Here is a 22645-nt window from a genome sequence, read left to right as displayed (position 1 = left end):
AGGAGCCTAGCTAACAAAATGGAGGAACTAGAGCTACTGGTGCAGGAAGTGAAACCAGATATTATAGGGATAACAGAAACATGGTGGAATAGTTGTCATGACTGGACTACAGGTATTGAAGGGTATGTGCTGTTTAGGAAAGACAGAAACAAAGGTAAAGGTGGTGGAGTAGCATTGTATATCAATGATGAGATAGAATGTAAAGAAATAAGAAGCGATGCAATGGATAAGGCAGAGTCCGTCTGGGCAAAAATTACATTGGGGAAGAAAACTAGTAAAGCCTCTCCTACGATAGTGCTTGGGGTGTGCTATAGACCTCCGGGATCTAATTTGGATATGGATAGAGCCCTTTTTAATGTTTTTAATAAAGTAAATACTAATGGAAACTGCGTGATCATGGGAGACTAACTTCCCAGATATAGACTGGAGGACTAGTGCTAGTAATAATAATAGGGCTCAGATTTTCCTAGATGCGATAGCTGATGGATTCCTTCATCAAGTAGTTGCTGAACCGACTAGATGGGATGCCATTTTAGATTTAATTTTGGTGAGTAGCGAGGACCTCATAGAAGAAATGGTTGTAGGGAACAATCTTGGCTCAAGTGATCATGAGCTAATTCAGTTCAAACTGAACGGAAGGATTAACAAAAATAAATCTGCAACTAGAGTTTTTGATTTCAAAAGGGCTGACTTTCAAAAATTAAGGAAATTAGTTAGGGAAGTGGATTGGACTGAAGAACTTATGGATCTATAGGTAGAGGAGGCCTGGGATTACTTTAAATCAAAGCTGCAGAAGCTATCGGAAGCCTGTATCCCAAGAAAGGGGAAAAAATTCATAGGAAGGAGTTGTAGACCAAGCTGGATGAGCAAGCATCTTAGAGAGGTGATTAAGAAGAAGCAGAAAGCATACAGGGAGTGGAAGATGGGAGGGATCAGCAAGGAAAGCTACCTAATTGAGGTCAGAACATGTAGGGATAAAGTGAGACAGGCTAAAAGTCGAGTTGAGTTGAACCTTGCAAAGGGAATTAAAACCAATAGTAAAAGGTTCTATAGCCATATAAATAAGAAAACTAAGAAAGAAGAAGTGGGGCCACTAAACACTGAGGATGGAGTGGAGGTTAAAGATAATCTAGGCATGGCCCAATATCTAAAACAAATACTTTGCCTCAGTCTTTAATAAGGCTAAAGAGGATCTTAGGGATAATGGTAGCATGACAAATGGGAATGAGGATATGGAGGTAGATATTACCATATCAGAGGTAGAAGCGAAACTGAAACAGCTTAATGGGACTAAATTGGGGGGCCCAGATAATCTTCATCCAAGAATATTAAAGGATTTGGCACCTGAAATTGCAAGCCCATTAGCAAGAATTTTTAATGAATCTGTAAACTCAGGAGTAGTACTGAATGATTGGAGAATTGCTAATATAGTTCCTATTTTTAAGAAAGGGAAAAAAAGTGATCCGGGTAACTACAGGCCAGTTAGTTTGACATCTGTAGCATGCAACGTCCTGGAAAAAATTTTGAAGGAGAAATTAGTGAAGGACATTGAAGTCAATGGTAAATGGGACAAAATACAACATGGTTTTACAAAAGGTAGATCGTGCCAAACCAACCTAATCTCCTTTTTTGAAAAAGTAACAGATTTTTTTAGATAAAGGAAATGCAGTGGATCTCATTTACCTAGATTTCAGTAAGGCATTTGATACCGTGCCACATGGGGAATTATTAGTTAAATTGGAGAAGATGGGGATCAATATGAACATCAAAAGGTGGATAAGGAATTGGTTAAAGGGGAGACTGCAACGGGTCCTACTGAAAGGCGAACTGTCAGGCTGGAGGGATGTTACCAGTGGAGTTCCTCAGGGATCGGTTTTGGGACCAATCTTATTTAATCTTTTTATTACTGACCTTGGCACAAAAAGTGGGAGTGTGCTAATAAAATTTGAAGATGATACAAAGCTGGGAGGTATTGCCAATTCGGAGAAGGATAGGGATATTATACAGGAAGATCTGGATGACCTTGTAAACTGGAGTAATAGTAATAGGATGAAATTTAATAGTGAGAAGTGTACGGTTATGCATTTAGGGATTAATAACAAGAATTTTAGTTATAAGTTGGGGACGCATCAATTAGAAGTAACAGAAGAGGAGAAGGACCTTGGAGTATTGGTTGATCATAGGATGACTATGAGCTGCCAATGTGATATGGCCGTGAAAAAAGCTAATGTGGTTTTGGGATGCATCAGGAGAGGCATTTCCAGTAGGGATAACGAGGTTTTAGTACCATTATACAAGGCACTGGTGAGACCTCACCTAGAATACTGTGTGCAGTTCTGGTCTCCCATGTTTAAAAAGGATGAATTCAAACTGGAGCAGGTACAGAGAAGGGCTACTAGGATGATCCAAGGAATGGAAAACTTGTCTTATGAAAGGAGACTTAAGGAGCTTGGCTTGTTTAGCCTAACTAAAAGAAGGTTGAGGGGAAATACGATTGCTCTCTATAAATATATCAGAGCGATAAATACAGGAAAGGGAGAGGAATTATTTAAGCTCAGCACCAATGTGGACACAAGAACAAATGGGTATAAACTGGCCACCAGGAAGCTTAGACTTGAAATTAGATGAAGGTTTCTAACCATCAGAGGAGTGAAGTTTTGGAATAGCCTTCCAAGGGAAGCAGTGGGGGCAAAAGATCTATCTGGTTTTAAGATTCTACTCGATAAGTTTATGGAGGAGATGGTATGATGGGATAATGTGATTTTGGTAAGTAATTGATCTTTAAATATTCAGGGTAAATACACCTAATCCCCTGAAATGGGATATTAGATGGATGGGATCTGAGTTACCCAGGAAAGAATTTTCTGTAGTATCTGGCTGGTGAATCTTGCCCATATGCTCAGGGTTTAGCTGATCGCCATATTTGGGGTCGGGAAGGAATTTTCCTCCAGGGCAGATTGGAGAGGCCCTGGAGGTTTTTCACCTTCCTCTGTAGCATGGGGCATGGGTGACTTGAGGGAGGCTTCTCTGCTCCTTGAAGTCTTTAAACCATGATTTGAGGACTTCAATAGCTCAGACATTGGTGAGGTTTTTCATACGAGAGGGTGGGTGAGATTCTGTGGCCTGCGTTGTGCAGGAGGTCGGACTAGATGATCAGAATGGTCCCTTCTGACCTTAGTATCTATGAAACTAGTTAAATTAGACTGTTTAATGATGTGATCGAGTGCATAGTGAGTAGGTGAGCCTGCACTCTGATCACTTAGAGGCTAATTAGTGCCCCAGGAGAAGCTGATTGTGGCTAATGAACTCAACTGGCCAATCAGCCCAGGGCTTAAAGAAGGCACAGGAAGGAAGTACAAGAAAAGAGGAGAGAGAGATGGGAGAAGAGAGGAACAGGGCTAGCTGGGGTTAAATACAGAGGTTTCAGACTAGGGAGACCTCTGTTCCCCTCATGTCCTGCTGAGAGTGCCTAAAGCTTGGCAAACACTGCAAATATGGGGGACTGTGGTGATATTGGTGAAAGGGCCTTGAAATAAAGCTTCACTGAGAGTACACGTGGAGATGCAGTTTCTGCAGGTCAGAAGATGGGAGTGGAGCAGGACCTGTGACATCTCACCTTTCCATTTTCAAAGAATGCATATATTTATCATGTTTCATAGTAGCAGCCGTGTTAGTCTGTATTCGCAAAAAGAAAAGGAGTACTTGTGGCACCTTAGAGACTAACAAATGCATCTGATGCATCCAATGAAGTGAGCTGTAGCTCACGAAAGTTTATGCTCAAATAAATTTGTTAGTCTCTAAGGTGCCACAAGTACTCCTTTTCTTTTTATATTTATCATGTGAATTTCATGAAATAAAAGCCAGACGTTTGTTATTTCCCCATCATCAAATACAAGAGGATTTACTCTCCCTTAGAAGAAACCAGTCTTAATTATTTTTAACATTTTCAACATAAATTACCAAATAGTATAATATTTTAATAGAAACGATTTTCCTTTAAAATTATTAATGCAATTCATTTAGCATTATTGATAGTAAATGTTCAGTCACATTTTCAAGTGTAGGAAAATATTTTGTATATTTAAGCATAAACAGAAGTTTGTTCAAGTACTAAATTTGCTGGTTTAATAATCTGCGAGCTAGTGAATAGGTGAACTTTTCTCATAGTCTGCAATGAAAATACTATGAATAATTTGCTATATTTTGAAATGGATTATATAATCACAAGTGCAAAAGTTACCTTAATTTTAAAGCAGTGAAAATGAGAACATAAAATAAGGCTTAGCATGCTTTCACACTTTCGGAATTACATAAAGGAGTCACTACTTAACACAACCATTCATTTGCAACATATGGTAAGACGAAACCAAGCACAGTGAGGTCAGCCATAATTTTGCATACAGCCTGAAAAAACATCTTGCAGGAAGCTCTTCTATTTATCATGATACACCTGTGGAAGCTAGGGTATGTACATTGATTGCCGTTTGAAAAAAAGCGATGGGATGGTCACGTTTCAGATACAAGCAGTCTTACATTTATACCGGACAGTAACCCTTGTGCTGAGTTCTTTAGCACTTTGTAAACCATGTTGATCAGAGGTCCATTATTTTTTATCTGTTTCAAACAAAAGTTTAGCAATAGTTTGTTATGAGGGAAAAAAATATAACAACTCAGAATCCCATGAAAAAACAGAAACAGAGATTCCAGAAGTTAAATAAAATATCTGAAAAGTTGATCTCCTCTCTCTCTCTATGCAACTATTCTCCAAGAGAAGGCAACAAGCAGGTACAGTAGCTCTCTCATTCCTGATTGTTACCCCTTGACTAAGAGATGAAGAATACTGACATGTGTTGAGCACTTTCTCTTTCCACATGGATCACCAAAATTAAAAAAAAAAACAACCTGGGAATTATAACTGGCTGCCTCTCCTCTAGTATAACATTAGTTATGACTTGGAAAGATGGTTTGTTCAATCATGAAACTAATTTTTTTAAACGTTTGCAACGTATGCAAACAGTGTATAACTCAGGGCTTTACAGTGTTGACAAACCTGCAGCTTCCAAGGGCCCCACCAAGTATAGTGCGATATTTTCAAGTCATGATCCAGTGTCAGGAAATTAGCAGTACAGTACGATTTGCTTTGTGTAGAGTGCTTAGAGGTGATCACATGAGCACCCTCAGGATCAGGCTATCACAGATCCTGCACTCCTCCTTTAACAAAAAAACTGCTACCCACTATTCCTTAATTCTCTCTATAAACACGCACATTCCACCTTACTTCTCTCTCCTCTTCATCTCAGTGGAACTGAACTCCAGTTGTTATGATATAAGTTTGGAGCAGATGCTGCAGAGAAGGTTACAAAGTTATATCTTGATTTTAGTAAGGCTTTTGACATGTCCCACACATTTTCATAAGCAAACTAGGGAAATGTGGTCTAGGTGGGTGCACAACTATAAAATGGATGCACAACTGGTTGAAAGACCAGTAGATAACAGTGGCCCCTGTCAAATAGGGAAGGCATATCTAGGAGGTCTCTCAGGAGTCATTCCAGGGCCTGGGACTATTCAATATTTTCATTGATAGCTTGGATAATGGAGTGGAGAGTATGCTTATAAAATCTGGAGATAATACCTCAGAGGAGTTGCAAGAACTTTGGAGGAGAGGATTAGAATTCAAAACAATCATGACACATTAGAGAACTGGTCTGAATTCAACAAGATGAAATTCAATAAAGACAATTGCCAAATACTATTCTTAGGAAGGAAAAATCAAATGCACAACTACAAAATGGGGAATAACTGGCCAGGTAGCAGTACTGCTGAAAAGGATCTGGGAGTTGTAGTGGATCACAAATTGACTTTGAGTCAACAATGTGATGCAGTTGCAAAAAAGGCTACCACCATTCTAGGGTGCATTAACAGGAATATCGTATCTAAGACACAGGAGGTAACCGTCCCACTCTACTGGCACTGGTGAGGCCTCAGATGGAATACTGTGTCCAAATGTGGGCACCACACTTTAGGAAATTGTGGACAAATTGTAGAGTCCAAAACAAACAAAAACGATAAAAGGTTTTAAAAATGGATCTACAAGGAAAGGTTAAAAAATCTGGGCATGTTTAATCTTGGGAAAAGAAGTTTTTGGTTTTTGGTTTTTTTTTGGGGGGGGGGGGGGGGGGGACCTGATAACAGTCTTCAAATATATTAAGGGCTGATATAAAGATGGTGATCAATTGTTCTCCATGTCCACTGAAGGTAGGACAAAAAGTAATGGGCTAATCAGCAACAAGGAAGATTTAGGTTAGATATTAGAAAAAAACTTTCTTACTATAATAGTAGCTAAGCTCTGGAATAGGCTTCCAAGGTACATTGTGGAATCCCCATCATTGGAGATTTTTAAAAACAAGTTGAACACACACCTGTAAGGGAAGGTCTAGATTTACTTGATTCTGCCACAGTGCAGGGAGCTGGATTTGATGACTTGTCAAATTCCCTTCCAGCCCTACATTTCTATGATGAACTACTGAATGGCTTCACAGAGGACCCCACATTTTCTTGAATTGCTCTAGTGCAAATGCTTAATGGCACACACTCTTGTACACTTCATTAGGCCTTCCTCATTCACATTCTGCATTTCCTAATCTAGAATGTATGTTTGAATTAAAAAAAAAAATCAACAAGTTACTATGAGACCAGATTTACCCACCCACTCTACAGATAGTTTACACCTAATTTAATTTAATAATAATTTAATTATCAAGCAGAAAACAAACCACTTCCTTTTAGCATCTCAATTCTCCACTGCCTGTAGCATACTTTATTATAAGCTTATACATGAAATGTCTTTCCTTACTATGTAAGGATTTGACTAGTTTTCAGTAAATAAGGGCTTGTCTACACTTTAAATGCTAGAGCAGCATAGCTGCGCCACAGGGCAGTGCATCTGTAGCGTTTCAGTGTAGACCCTACCTATTCCAATGGGAGGGATTCTCTTGTCAGCACAGATAATCCACCTCTCTGAGAGGTGGTAACTAGGTCAATGAAAGAATTATTCTGTTGATCTAGCGGTGTCTATGTGGTGACTTGCTTTATCTTAACTACGCTGCTCAGGGGTGTGAATTTTTTATACCCTTGACTGATGCAGTTAAATCAAGCTAATCTTCTAGTGTACACCAGGCCTAAGGCATGGGGCCACACATTAAACAATGAGGATAAAACAAAATATCAAACAGTTACTCATTCAGTGAGCACCTTCCTTTCTGTGCACTGAATGAGGCAGGGATCCTATGGAAAAAACCTGTATGTGATCATGTAATTAAAAAATGAGTCATAATTAGGGCTACAATTTTGTCACACAATTTTTTAATACATTTCATGGCACAGGTGCAACAAAACAACGATATGTGTGGAAAGCAGGACAGTGGGGAGCCCATGGGTGGTTGTGGGAGAACAAGTTCACTTCTTATGCTCATGGCTCCTGTCCCGTAGGGCTAGGTCCAGGTCCCCAGCTCTTGGCATTGAGACCTGGCCCACATGGTCACAACACCTCCATAGATCGAGACCGATGGCCAAAGTCGATTGGCATTGTGACCTAGCACATGGAGTTGCAACACCACTAACTACCAAACCTGAATGGTATCATGATCCCATGTGCTAGGTCGCAACGCCTATCGGTTTTGGGGCATTTCATAGACTTAATTCAAATTCACTGCTTCTGTGACCACTGTGACAAAATTGTAGCTTTAATACTAATACACACACACAAGGAAGGCAAATAAAGATGGCACAGGCAACATTAATCTGGTATTTCTTAATTTTTGAGTGCTTGACTTTGCAATCTTTAATAGGTTGTTTTTTTACAGTAATTTTCTAGTGAAAAAAAACACAGATTTACAAATGCAGAAATTCAATCATTTGTAACCATATTGACACCTTTCCCCAATTTGGGTCACTAGCAGGATGTAGATCCTTAGATTCACAGCACAGATTTTTACCACTTGAGCTAGCAGAGTAACTGGTAGCAGTACTAGGCTGTAATCCTCTATGGGACCAGTTTCTAGAGGAGGGATAAGAAACATGCTTTGCCTCTGGGTTTCATAGGTACATCAGACCCTTGCTAGAACACGCGTCTATATAGCATGAATTCGCATATAACGCGGTCATGGATCCCAAATTTAATTACTTTAATTGCAATTCATTTTAACGCGGTACCGCACATGGATCCCAAATCCTGCGTTCTAGCGAGGGTCCGGTGTATTTGCTAACAGCAAAGAAATGTAGAGACTCAGGACCCCAGGGTTCAATTTCAGGTTCAGGAGGTTAGTGTTAACTAATGGTTATATAGACCTTTGTGCCCATGATACCCTGCACATCCTACCTCTTCTCTCTGACCTCCACCCTGATTCCTGCTACACTTTATACCTATTCATCTCCCACCCTGGCCCTCTTCTCCCCTACACCTATCCCCCCTCTCATCACCTGAATCCTGCCCCCCGCTCCTATTTACTCTCACCCCAACTCCCTCCCCTTCTGCTTCTATCTACTCCTCAGCTCATGTCCCCCTCTCCACTTAGCTCCTGTCCCTGTCCCCTTCTGCTTCCCCTCACCCTCTAACTCCTGCCAACTCTTCCCCAGCTCCTGCAACTTCATCCCTACATATCTGCAATCCTGTATGACTACTTCCTTTTCGATAGGAGGGAAGTGGTAGATGTGGTATATCTTTACTTTATTAAGGCTTTTGATACTGTCTCACATGACAAACTAGGGAACTACAACCTATAGGGGGCTATTATAAGGTAGGTGCAAAACTGGTTGGAAAACTGTTCCCAGAAAGTAAACATCAGTGGTTCACAGTCAAGCTGTAAGAACATATTGAGTGGGGTCTCACAGGGATTGGTCCTCAGTCTGGTTCTGTTCAATATCTTCATCAATGATTTAGATAATGGCAAAGAGAGTACACTTATAAAGTTTGTGTATGGTATTAAGATGGGGAGAAGGTTGCAAGTGCTTTGGAGGCAGCATTAAAATTCAAAATGATCTGGACAAACTGGAGAAATGGTCAGAAGTAAATAGAATGAAATTCAATAAGGACAAATGCAAAGTACTCCATTTAAGAAGGAACAATCAGTTGCACACATACAAAATGGGAAATGACTGCCTAGGAAGGAATACTGCAGAAAGGGATCTAGGGGTCATAGTGGATCACAAGCTAAATATGAGTCAACAGAGTAACAGTGTTACAAAAAAATAAGCATCATTCTAGGATGTATTAACAGGGGTGTTGTAAGCAAGACAAGAAATAATTCTTCCACTCTAGTTGAAGCCTAATCAGCATGGAGTAGAGTACTGTGTCCAGTTCTGTGCGCCTCATTTCAGGAAAGATGTGGACAAAATGGAGAAAGTCCAGAGAAGAGCAACAAAAATGATTAAAAGTCTAGAAAATATGACCTATGAGGGAAGATGGAAAAAATTGGGTTTGTTTAGTCTGGAGAAGAGAAGATTGAGAAGGGACATAACAGCTTTCAAGTACATAAAAGGCAGCTACAAGGAGGAGGGAGAGAAATTTTTCTCGTTAACCTCTGAGGATAAAACAAGAAGCAATGGGCTTAAATTGCAGCAAGGGTGGTTTAGGTTGGACATTAGGAAAAAATTCCTGTCAGGGTGGTTAAGTACTGGAATAATTGTTGGAGATTTTTAAGAACAGGTTAGACAAATACCTGTCAGGAATGGTCTAAATAACACTTAGTCCTGCATGAGTGCAGGGGACTGGACTAGATGACCTCTTGAGGTCTCTTCCAATCCTACGATTCTACGATTCCTCTTCCTCTTCCATGCTGGATGGACATCAACTGCAGGCGCTGAGAGCACAGGAGAGTCTTTCTGCTCTCAGTTCCTGTGCCCAGGTCTAAGGAGGTTCCCAACTGGGAGATGCAATTGCAGGGGAAAATCTTGCTCAGTCCCTACAACAATGATTTATGCATGAGGAAAAGAGTTTCACACTATGAGAACTAGCAAGCTGTTGTGCTGAGCAAAATGATTAGTTTTCTTTTCGTGGATTTTTCAAAACCTAACATTTATTAATCTAGTTTTGTTTTCAATTTGCTTACTCTGGAGGACAGCTATTTTAACTGAGACGCAGAGTTTGAGCTCCAGGATAACACCACTGTTTAACATCTTGAATTCATTCAACATGATATTGGCAACCTGATATAAATAAGAATTTGAGATCTCTCTTTGGGAAGAAATGTCAATTAATTGAACTCACTCCTGGATGCCACTATTGTTTGATACAGATGTTAATACAGAATTTCACTGTCTGTGAAAAACTTGAATTTTAAACAATGTCACATGAATTTGATCCTATTGCTAAAGAATGATCACAAAGTAATATTTTTATATACTGAACTTGGAAAATTTGTTTCAATAAAAAGCTGTGAGTGTATCAAAAATATATACTCTAAAATTGAAACAAAATGCGCCAAATTTAGAAGGATTTAACAGCACTTAAAAAAACCTCAGTTACATTGTCAAGGTTGTGAATAGAAGCTGTAGGAACATGAGAGCAATATGGGCTTATTTTTAAAACCTACCCTACTGTCCAGTGGGCTAATTCTAGGACTTTTCTGGCTATTTAATAGCTCAATAATGGCATGAAGTAGTTAGGAAAATATTGCATTACTCTTAAGTGAACCATGGAGAATAATTTAGGGAAAAGATTGATTCATTCTGAAAGGAGTTCCACCTAATCTTTGGTTGTGACCTGGGGGGGCCATGATGCTAAATTTCATAGGATGAGTGGTTTGAAGAAGGGAATTATTTAGGATCTTCAGAAATGCAAGTATAGCAAGGAAAACCCCTACATAATAATATGGAGGTGAGAGGAAGATTGCAATATATTCAACTCATTTATCACAACACTACTACATTATAAATATGTTTAGAAATAATAATATTCTTACTGTTATCATAAAAGGAGACAGCTTCTAATAGAAATAAAGGAAAAATAGGAATGAATAAACACTAAAATTCTGTATTCTGTTAACTTAGAATACTCAGTCTTAAACATAACAGCATTACCATAATGCTGTAACAGACATTAATATTCTGAATCAGATTTTACTCTGGTTTCTTTAAATTTACAAAAGAAAAATAAAATTATTCTTGCACTGTTTGCATATTAAACTAAAACAAAATACACTTGGAACAAATTTTCTGAGTTTACATTTTCAGCTTATAGTCAGTGAAGTAAGACACACTCAATTTTAGAGATTTTCCAGTTACATCAAAAGAAAATTCAGCATTCTAAAGTCTGGATACACAAGATTGTGAGTAATGCAGGTCGGGAGAAGATATACAGAAGACTGATGGGATGATCAATACTGGAAGTATGATTCCTATAAATACGTCCTACCTTTAGATCCAGATATTCCAAGTCTTTCTTCAGCTGTATGTAGGTGTCATCAGCCTTCAGTTAAATATATAAAACCAATGAACAACAATGTAATGTATTCCACTACTTTAATAGTAATTTGCAAATACTGAAAAATTTGTATTAAGCTATATGTAAATAAGAGATAAAAAGTAAAGTGACAAAGCGGGTACACAAATGGCACAAAATAAGCACATTGGCCTCACTGTCACATTGCTGTTTATGACTGAATATGAAATAGGCAAAGTATCATGGAGACCAGATTTCCCCCCCACTTCCATAATGTACAGGGTGACAAAAACATACTTATGGCTTACATTATTTTCAAAGGCATGAACAACATTTTTATGGCTAGTATACTCAGAGTAGGGTAATTTATCGAAAAAGTTGTTAAGCCATGGCTTAGCATCCTGTATTACATAGCTTTTTGACAGAAAAATTTGCCTTATTTAGGATTGATCTTAGATATGAAATGTAAAATATTTCATTAAAAAACAAATCCATCAAAACACTTCTGGTCAAATTTCATACACATTTTAAAATATGCATCCCTCAGTTTGGGAGAGATGGAACAGCCGCTTCATGGATAATATTAAATAAAAATTATCATATAGTTAGAAAACCATTCTGGCTTTTCATCTGATCATGTTCAAATGAATATTTTTTTTCTTTTTGAAACACTGTCTAGTTAGTAGCTACTGTCTGTATGGTCTTATAATTATACAAAAATAGTATTACCTTTACTTAAGTTACCCAAAAAATTGTGCACACCAGAGTCACAACAGAAAATGTCGTCTCTTCTTTCAACAAAAATATTTTCAGCAAACAACAAAGCAAGGCATAACTTTTGCAAACCATCTTTGTTAACTGGGAAACATATCCAGAATATTGTTTGGAATTATTTTCATTATTTTGAATTCTGGACTTACTGGCCAAACAGAAGAAAAGACAACTATTCTGGTTTCAAGTTTTGAGACTTCAGTGTTTTGACACAATGAAAATAGTTATCTGAAAAAACTCTGTGATAGTGAATCCATATACCACACTTACATTTCTTTGCAAGGATTAATTTAAGATTGCTCTGGTATGTTCAATATACTTTGTAATAGAGGAAGTTATGTTTGACCAATTAGCTTACTTGATTGCCTGAATACTCTATGTAAACTATTTCACTGCAGCTGTTTGGCAGGTAAGGGAAATGGGAAATAAGTTTTTAGAGAAAAAATAGTGAAAAGTTCCTTAAATTTGGTCAAAAGAAAAATTACTGAAAGCTTTAAAAAAGAGCCTCCACATTTTGCTTCATGGTCATAAATGTTCCCAGGTTACTAGATGGCTCCCCTTTGGAGAATGTTACAGATCTAGTACCTTGATAAACAGATTCCTAACAACTGCATTTATGCCCCATCTCCAATTTTAAAACTTCTTACATCAAAGCAATCAACTGTGTTGTTATGGATCTATGATGGCTAGTGTTATTGACCAATTAAGCAAAAGAACAATTCGACTTTTATGAGCTAATCTTTACCTGCAGAAATTATGCAGTTACTAACTACTATGAGTGTTCTAGCTGGTTGATATAGCTCACTTTGGAGTTAATGCAGCAGGTGGTGAAGTGAGCCACTCCCATTATGAAAGCAGTGCAAAGACATTGTTTTGCTTCAGTCAGAATGAATAAAGTATACTTAATTCTCTTTTCTGAAAAGATTTTAAGAGGCAACAATCTCAGAAGTAATATCAAAGCGAAACGATATCTAAAGTTTTGAAACCATAAGCAATAGCACCCAATAGCATAAAATACTTATTTATAGCATGTAAAACAACAAAGAAAAAACACAAATGATTCAGGGACTGAGAATACCAAAGAATGGTCAACAAAGCACAGACTCAAGCACATCACTAATGGAGCATTTGCAGAGTCACAAAATATCATACAGCACAGATGAGCCAATCAGCAGCTGACCTGATAGATGGAATTAGTTGGCAAATGCTGTAGTAATTGGGCGATTGTGTAATTTTGTATACTAGCCAACTTAGCCTGATGTCTCCTTAATCGAATGAGAAGCAATGTTAGCTCTTCAGGCTGCAGGTATTTAGACACATTGTAAAGAGGAAATTAGCAGTCTTCAGGGAGTGTCACTGTAATTACATTCTTCACCTCAGTGCCCAGACAGCATTTACTTGACCCGATTAAGCAATTATTGAATTAATTCTGCATTTGGTCAAATAAACGCAATAAAAGAAGGGGGTTTACTAGAAAACTATAATATAGTAACAAAACTAAAGAAGTTCTACACATGGCCTACTTCCACCCCCACTAGAGCCAACAGCAAAATTCCCATTGACCTTAATGAGAGCCGGACATGGTCCATATTTAAGCTTTCGTAGTCAAGTTTAAGAAGAGTTAGCTAGTTTTCAAACAACATGAAAAAACAATATGACTAAGAAAATAGCAGGACTTGAAAACCTTACTACAATATTTTGGTGGCAGGGAAGGGAAAAAGAATTTAACATTTCAACTTACCGACTTGCCATGTAAACTCGGTGCACTTACAGTATGGGTCATATATCCCATAGTAGGCATGGAGCGTCTATCAATGTGTGCTGAATTCTGTAACAAGAGCCATAGTCAAAATTATGAAGACTACCTCAAGTGGGGAGTATGGTCTTATGGTTTAGGTACTTGACTGGGGTTCAGGAGATTTGGTTTATATTCATGGCTCTGCCAGACTTCCTGTTTGACTTCAGGTAGTCTCTAATTTGGGGTAAATTCATTAATGCTTGTGAGGAAGGAAGATATTACAATAAGCATCACAGGGAAGCCTATAAATAAACAAACATAGGAATTTGGGAACTGCCATACTGGATCAGACCAGGGACTAATTCAGTACATCTCGCGCATTGGCCAGTACCAGATGCTTCAGCAGAAGGTGCAAGAAATGTTGTGGTCAACAATTATGGAATAAGGAATAATATGGAATATGGAATAAGTTAGTGATTAATTTATGCTCTGAGGCAGCACAGTTTTCGATTACATTACTATGGTGTTCTTTTTTAGCCATATAAATGTCTAATCCTTTTCTGAATTCCACTAAGCTGCTGGCCTCAGTGACATCTTGTAGCAACGAGTGCCACATATCAATGTGGTGTTTGGTAAGACAAATAAATCACCATTTATCAATTCTGAATTTGCCACATTTCAATTTCACTGAACATTCCTTTGTTCTTGTAATACAAAAAAGGGTAAAGAGCAGTTCCTGACTTACCCTCTCTATACTACTCATTATTTTGTGTACATCTTTCGTGTTCCCCTCTTAATCCCACTCTTCTCAGTCTCTCTTCATACAAAGACTTTCCATGCCTCAAATGATTCTCATTGTCTGCCCTGAACACCCTCGAATATTGCTATCTTATTTTTAAGAGATAGGGTAACTAAAATTAAAACACAGTATTCTAGGTGAGGGAGTACCATGGATATATTTAGGGGTGTTATAAACCAAAACATATGAAAAAGCACTAACTATTTGCTTCTAGAAATTGTATAGAAAGTGAAAACAATTTTGTTGTTCACAGCTTGGTAGAAATTACCGTATATACTCATTCATAAGCCAAGTATTTTTGGTAAAAAAATGACGCATCAAAGAGCAGGGGTCGGCTTATAAATGGGTCTGCACCAAAATTTGATATGGCATGAAAAAAATTAGTTTTTTTGTCACACAAATATAAATACCCAAGAAAACAAAAATGAGAAGCAAGGAGCTGCAGTGTCAGGGAGCAACTCTAGCATTTTGATGGAGTAAGGGAAGAACGATATTGCATGTTCTTTTACAACGGTATACCTTCAACTGCAGTACAGCCAATGTAATTAGAAAAACAATGATAGTGAGCTATAACAGGCAGTTTAAGAACATGTCATTTTCCAGTGCTATATTTCACTGGGTTGTTTTATCAAGAGGTAATTTTGTCCCCCATTTATATATGTGAAGTATAGCATTATAGAACTAGAGTCCAAACCATATATGCAATAACAGTGATGAAAGATCTATGATAAGCTGAACCAGTGGAAAAGATGTGAAGCCGTGAGTGGAACTGTGCAGCGTACACATAAGCAACAAATCCCAAAACGACATGAAGTAATCTTCTTTGCCGAAGATCAGCACATTACTGAATCTGAAATCGGTGCGAGTTTGCAAGTCATCTTCCCTACAAACATTTCCTTCCCACTCCTACAGATTTGACATCTAAAGGATAAGTAATGCCCTCCCACTTCGTTACAGTGTTAGTGCTAAAAGATCTTCTATGCTGTCCTTTACCTTCCCCTCTGCTATTTATGCTACAGTCCAGCACTGACACTGAGCTGAGGTTGAGAGACTAAACTTAATCTGTTGCATGTGATTGTAGAACAGTTAGAAAATCTATGTTCACTTTTCTTTCAAATAATTATGGAACATCTCTTACTCCCAGATTAGTAAAAAGAAAAGGAGTACTTGTGGCACCTTAGAGACTAACAAATTTATTAGAGCATAAGCTTTCGTGAGCTACAGCTCACTTTTCGGATGCATTTGGTGGAAAAAACAGAGGAGAGATTTATATACACACACACAGAGAACATGAAACAATGGGTTTATCATACACACTGTAAGGAGAGTGATCACTTAAGATAAGCCATCACCAGCAGCAGGGGGGGGAAAGGAGGAAAACCTTTCATGGTGACAAGCAAGGTAGGCTAATTCCAGCAGTTAACAAGAATATCAGAGGAACAGTGGGGGGTGGGGTGGGAGGGAGAAATACCATGGGGAAATAGTTTACTTTGTGTAATGACTCATCCATTCCCAGTCTCTATTCAAGCCTAAGTTAATTGTATCCAGTTTGCAAATTAATTCCAATTCAGCAGTCTCTCGTTGGAGTCTGTTTTTGAAGCTTTTTGTTGAAGTATAGCCACTCTTAGGTCTGTGATCGAGTGACCAGAGAGATTGAAGTGTTCTCCAACTGGTTTTTGAATGTTATAATTCTTGACGTCTGATTTGTGTCCATTCATTCTTTTACGTAGAGACTGTCCAGTTTGGCCAATGTACATGGCAGAGGGGCATTGCTGGCACATGATGGCATATATCACATTGGTAGATGCGCAGGTGAACGAGCCTCTGATAGTGTGGCTGATGTGATTAGGCCCTATGATGGTATCCCCTGAATAGATATGTGGACAGAGTTGGCAACGGGCTTTGTTGCAAGGATAGGTTCCTGGGTTAGTGGTTCTGTTGTGTGGTGTGTGGTTGCTGGTGAGTATTTGCTTCAGATTGGGGGGCTGTCTGTAAGCAAGGACTGGTCTGTCTCCCAACATCCTCTACAGCAAACAGGGAAAGATTAAGAATGAGCTCTCAAAACTGGATACTCTCATAAAGAACCAACCTTCCACCAACTTCCTCGTGGCTGGACTTGACAAAAACTAGACAAGCCATTTACAAAACACACTTTGCTTCTCCACAAAAGAAAAAGGACACTAAGCTATCTAAACTACTATATGCCACAAGGGGCCACAACAATGGTTCCCGTAACCCACCCAGCAATATTGTTAATCTATCCAACTATACTCTTAGCCCAGCTGAAGAATCTCTCCTATCTTGGGGCCTCTCATTTTGCCCCTCCACCCCCACGAACATGATACAGTTCTGTGGTGACCTAGAATCCTATTTTCGACGTCTCAGACTCAAGGAATATTTCCAACACACCTCTGACCAACATATTAACTCACAGAGACCTTCCTGCCAACACTACAAAAAGAAGGATTCTGGGCGGACTCCTCCTGAGGGTCGAAACAGCAGCCTGGATTTCTACATAGACTGCTTCCGCTGACGTGCACGAGCTGAAATTGTGGAAAAGCAGCATCGCTTACCCCATAACCTCAGCCAGGCAGAACACAGTGCCATCCACAGCCTCAGAAACAACTCTGACATCATAATTAAAAAGGCTGACAAAGGAGGTGCTGTCGTCATCATGAATAGGTCGGAGTATGAACAAGAGGCTACTAGGCAGCTCTCCAACACCACTTTCTACAAGCCATTACCCTCTGATCCCACTGAGAGTTACCAAAAGAAACTACAGCATTTGCTCAAGAAACTCCCTGGAAAAGCACAAGAACAAATCCGCACAGACACACCCCTGGAGCCCTGACCTGGGGTATTCTATCTGCTACCCAAGATCCATAAACCTGGAAGTCCTGGACGCCCCATCATCTCAGGCATTGGCACCCTGACAGCAGGATTGTCTAGCTATGTAGACTCCCTCCTCAGGCCCTTCGTTACCAGCACTCCCAGCTATCTTTGAGACACCACTGACTTCCTGAGGAAACTACAGTCCATTGGTGATCTTCCTAAAAACACCATCCTAGCCACTATGGATGTAGAAGCCCTCTACACCAACATTCCACACAAAGATGGACTACAAGCCGTCAGGAACAGTATCCCCGATACTGTCACGGCTAACCTGGTGGCCGAACTTTGTGACTTTGTCCTGACCCATAACTATTTCACATTTGGTGACAATGTATACCTTCAAATCAGCGGCACTGCGATGGGTACCCGCATGGCCCCACAGTATGCCAACATTTTTATGGCTGACTTAGAACAACGCTTCCTCAGCTCTCGTCCCCTAATGCCCCTACTCTACTTGCGCTACATTTATGACATCTTCATCATCTGGACCCATGGAAAAGAAGCTCCTGAGGAATTCCACCATGATTTCAACAATTTCCATCCCACCATCAACCTCAGCCTGGACCAGTCCACACAAGAGATCCACTTCCTGGACACTACGGTGCTAATAAGCGACGGTCACATAAACACCACCCTATATCGGAAACCTACTGACTGCTATTCCTACCTACATGCCTCTAGCTTTCATCCAGATCATACCACTCGATCCATTGTCTACAGCCAAGCGCTACGATATAACCGCATTTGCTCCAACCCCTCAGACAGAGACAAACACCTACAAGATCTCTATCATGCATTCTTACAACTACAATACCCACCTGCTGAAGTGAAGAAACAGATTGACAGAGCCAGAAGAGTACCCAGAAGTCACCTACTACAGGACAGGCCCAACAAAGAAAACAACAGAACGCCACTAGCCATCACCTTCAGCCCCCAACTAAAACCTCTCCAACGCATCATCAAGGATCTACAACCTATCCTGAAGGACGACCCATCACTCTCACAGATCTTGGGAGACAGACCAGTCCTTGCTTACAGACAGCCCCCCAATCTGAAGCAAATACTCACCAGCAACCACATACCACACAACAGAACCACTAACCCAGGAACCTATCCTTGCAACAAAGCCCGTTGCCAACTCTGTCCATATATCTATTCAGGGGATACCATCATAGGGCCTAATCACATCAGCCACACTATCAGAGGCTCGTTCACCTGCGCATCTACCAATGTGATATATGCCATCATGTGCCAGCAATGCCCCTCTGCCATGTACATTGGCCAAACTGGACAGTCTCTACGTAAAAGAATGAATGGACACAAATCAGACGTCAAGAATTATAACATTCAAAAACCAATTGGAGAACACTTCAATCTCTCTGGTCACTCGATCACAGACCTAAGAGTGGCTATACTTCAACAAAAAAGCTTCAAAAATAGACTCCAACGAGAGACTGCTGAATTGGAATTAATTTGCAAACTGGATACAATTAACTTAGGCTTGAATAGAGACTGGGAATGGATGAGTCATTACACAAAGTAAAACTATTTCCCCATGGTATTTCTCCCTCCCACCCCACCCCCCCACTGTTCCTCTGATATTCTTGTTAACTGCTGGAATTAGCCTACCTTGCTTGTCACCATGAAAGGTTTTCCTCCTTTCCCCCCCCTGCTGCTGGTGATGGCTTATCTTAAGTGATCACTCTCCTTACAGTGTGTATGATAAACCCATTGTTTCATGTTCTCTGTGTGTGTGTATATAAATCTCTCCTCTGTTTTTTCCACCAAATGCATCCGATGAAGTGAGCTGTAGCTCACGAAAGCTTATGCTCTAATAAATTTGTTAGTCTCTAAGGTGCCACAAGTACTCCTTTTCTTTTTGCGAATATAGATTAACACGGCTGCTACTCTGAATCCCAGATTAGTGTTTCGCATCAGCTGACAGTGGGGGCAAGCTAATTAACACAGGACAGGGTGGACTGCATTCTGTCTCACCAGAAAATTCTTTTGGACTATGGAAGACAGTGATCAGTGTTAGGAAAATATCTCCTCCCACTCAAAGATCAGGAGGGTGACTCATCTTCAAGATAGGAGCCAAAAGAGAAACAGGCCACCAGGCCTCTACAATAAAACTATAGAAGTGTGTGTGTGGCAGGGACAACGGACATAAGGGTCTGGGTTTTTTTTTCCATTTTAGGTTGGAAAAATCTGAATTCCCAAGAAAACTGCAGGGATAGCCAGCTGCCCACCCTACAGAACTAAATCTTGCAGACTTCATGCAACCCCTATTTGTGAGCTTTACAAAGACTGGGTTTACCATTCCTCTGTGCTGTTACTTTTATGATATGCTAAGTATACTCAATTTGCCAGAAATGTAATATACCAGATCTTTTGTACCAGACTTTATACTGTGCTTGAGACGACTTTGGAAAATAATATACATTATATACATTCCGTAATTTAAAAGGTCTCTTTCCCATTCCCCCTCCCCCAAGACGACATATGTAAAGAAGCAGCTGACACAAAAAAAGAACAGTTACTTACCTTACAGTAACTATGCTTCTTCAAGATGTATTGTTTACATCTTGTTTACATGGATTCCACTCTTGGTGTGCATGTGCCCCATGCATGCAACATTAGTTACTTTTGGACAGAAGTGTCTATTGGAGCCATACTAATGACTTAGATGTCCTCATGCCCACTCATTTGAGGGCATAAAGGGCAGGGCTGGCCTAACTGTTCTTCAGCTCCTTCATCAGTACAGAAGCCAAGAGTAGAAGAACTCCACGGTTGCATGGAAGATGAGCAGGTTGTGGAGTCCATGTGGACACTACGTCTTGAAGAAGCACAGTTACTGCGGAAATAACTATTCTCTTTGAGTGATTGTCCACATGGATTCCACTCTTGGTGGCTAACAAGCGTGTTTGCTTGGAGGTGGGTACTTGGAGGACCCCTGTTTAAACAATGATGGTAGGACAGCCCTACCAAAGTAGACATCAAATTAGAAGACTCTGTCAAATAATAGTGTCTTGTCAAGGTGCGGACAGAGCTTCAAGTAGCTGACCTATAGATTTTGGAAATAAGGACATTCTGCAAATATGCAGCAGAGGCTGCCTGAACTCTAGTGGAATAGGATCTAATGTGACTAGGTAGATCTAATCTAGCTACTTTGTAACATGTCCTTATCCAAGTAGATCTCCAAATGTATATTCTCTCAGAGGATATTGTCTGACCCGTAACCCTCTCTGCAAAGGCCACAAACAATCTAGGTATGTTCCTGAATGCTTTTGCCCTTTACTGTAAAATGACAGTGCCCTTAGTACATCAAGTGTATGAAATTTAGCTTCTCCCAAGGATGAGCGAGGCTTGAGGAAGAAAATTGGGAGATTAATAAACAGGTTCACACAGAACTCTGAAATTACTTTGGGCAAGAATCTGTGATGAGGCCTGACAGTAACCTTGTCCTTATGAAACATTGCATAAGGCCAATCATGAGGGCCTGAGTTTTTACTACCCTTTGAGCTGATGCAATGGCTATTAAAAGGGCAGTCTTCACTGGTAGGTGATATATCGAACAGGTTGCTATCTGGATCAAAGGGACTCATCAATCATGTTTGTACTATACTGAAGTCCCAAGAAGGAGGGGGGCTCCCTAACTGGAGTAAAGACATGAGTAAGGCCATTAAGGAATATAGCCACTCTATAGGATGGCCCTGCTTAGGTAAGTGATGTGCAGATATTGCTTCTAGATGCACTGTTATGGAGCAGATTGTTTCAGGGCTAGTAAATACTCCAATACTGCTGAAACGGGTCTTGCTGAAGGAGACAGCTCAGCTGCACCCGAGATGCTTATTTAGAAAGCCTCTTCCACTTACCTTTTAGTCAGTCTAGCTGAGGTTTTCCTGCTTTGGAGCAGAGTGTTCTGAATTTCAGCTCAACAACTTCTTTCAGTGGACGTCATTCAGCTAGCATCCAGGCTGTCACATCTAACAAAGCTGGGTCCAGCTACAGGCTCTGAGCGCTGTGTTGCTAGACTATGTTGGGTAGGACAGGTAAGGTGATTGGGGGGTTATGTTGAGAGGTTCATCAGATCCAAATACGAGAACTCACTGGCCCATGCTTTGGCTATCAGTCCTGTATCTTGCCACAGTTTCCTCAGAACCTTCATCAGGAGGACTGGCAGAAAGGTGTACATCAGTCCAAGTGCCATTGGGAATGAATGACATCTGTCAAGGGGATTGGGCTGGGATTCCCTTTGAAACATAATATCTGACACTTCTTGTTGTGGTTTGTGGCAAACAGGTCTATTTCTGGAAATCCAGAAATTCTTGAAACACTCTGCAGGACTGAGTTTTTGATAGACCATTTGCAATTGTCTGATAACTGTCTGCTAAGTTGACCTGCCAATACGTTCTGAAGGCCAGGAAGGTGCATAGCCACTATCGTGATTTGATTCTGAATGCACAAGTCCAGAGCCAAATGGCTCCCTGACAGAGTAGAGATAACCTGGCTCCTCCTTGTCTCGACATAATATCAAGCACTTGGATTGTGGATCCAGGGAATAGTAGGAATAATTATGACTCTGAACTCAATTACATTTATTTGGAGGGGAGCTTCTTGAGGGGCTCTGCCCTCCCATTTTTAACCTGCCTTAAGGATGAGCGACAGAAGGGGAAGAGGCGGAGAGGAGCAAGCGAGGACGGGGCCTCAAGGGAAGAGGCAGCATGGGGCAGCGTCTCGGGGGGAAGGAGCAGAGCAGCGGGCAGGGCCATGGTTTAAATGACGATGGCCCCACACTTCTAGGGCACTTCAAACGCTCCTGCAGCCCCACAGCTTCTACAGGAGCTTGGGGCACCCATTTTTCAGGGGGCCCTAAATTGGCCAGGGCCTCCCAAATTGGCCAGGGTCCCTGGGCATGGGCCCCATGGCCCCGTGTGTTAATCCACTACTGCCTGGAATTTGACACCATCCTGTATGAAGTCTATGTTTTGAGTTGGAGGAAGCATGG

At 40.3% G+C, this 22645-nt stretch overlaps 1 protein-coding gene across 7 annotated transcripts in view; it reads right to left on the bottom strand.

Annotated features, from left to right (window-relative positions):
• Positions 1–22645, bottom strand: part of PLEKHA7 (pleckstrin homology domain containing A7) — a 298007-nt gene that overhangs the window by 41294 nt on the left and 234068 nt on the right. For 3 of the 7 annotated variants that reach the window (XM_038406267.2, XM_043516490.1, XM_038406264.2), the window contains exons 12-13: positions 13950–14036; positions 11411–11464 (exon numbers count right to left, since the gene is read on the bottom strand). In XM_038406267.2, coding sequence (XP_038262195.1) covers positions 11411–11464; positions 13950–14036 — 141 coding nt within the window. Of the gene's footprint in view, positions 1–10958; positions 10983–11410; positions 11465–13388; positions 13509–13949; positions 14037–22645 lie in introns of all 7 variants that reach the window. The other 4 variants (XM_038406259.2, XM_043516488.1, XM_043516489.1 and 1 more) reach the window with 2 other exon arrangements.

Source organism: Dermochelys coriacea, chromosome 6, assembly GCF_009764565.3.
Source record: "Dermochelys coriacea isolate rDerCor1 chromosome 6, rDerCor1.pri.v4, whole genome shotgun sequence".
NCBI classification, from domain to species: Eukaryota; Metazoa; Chordata; order Testudines; family Dermochelyidae; genus Dermochelys; species Dermochelys coriacea.
This window is presented reverse-complemented; position numbering and strand designations above follow the sequence as displayed.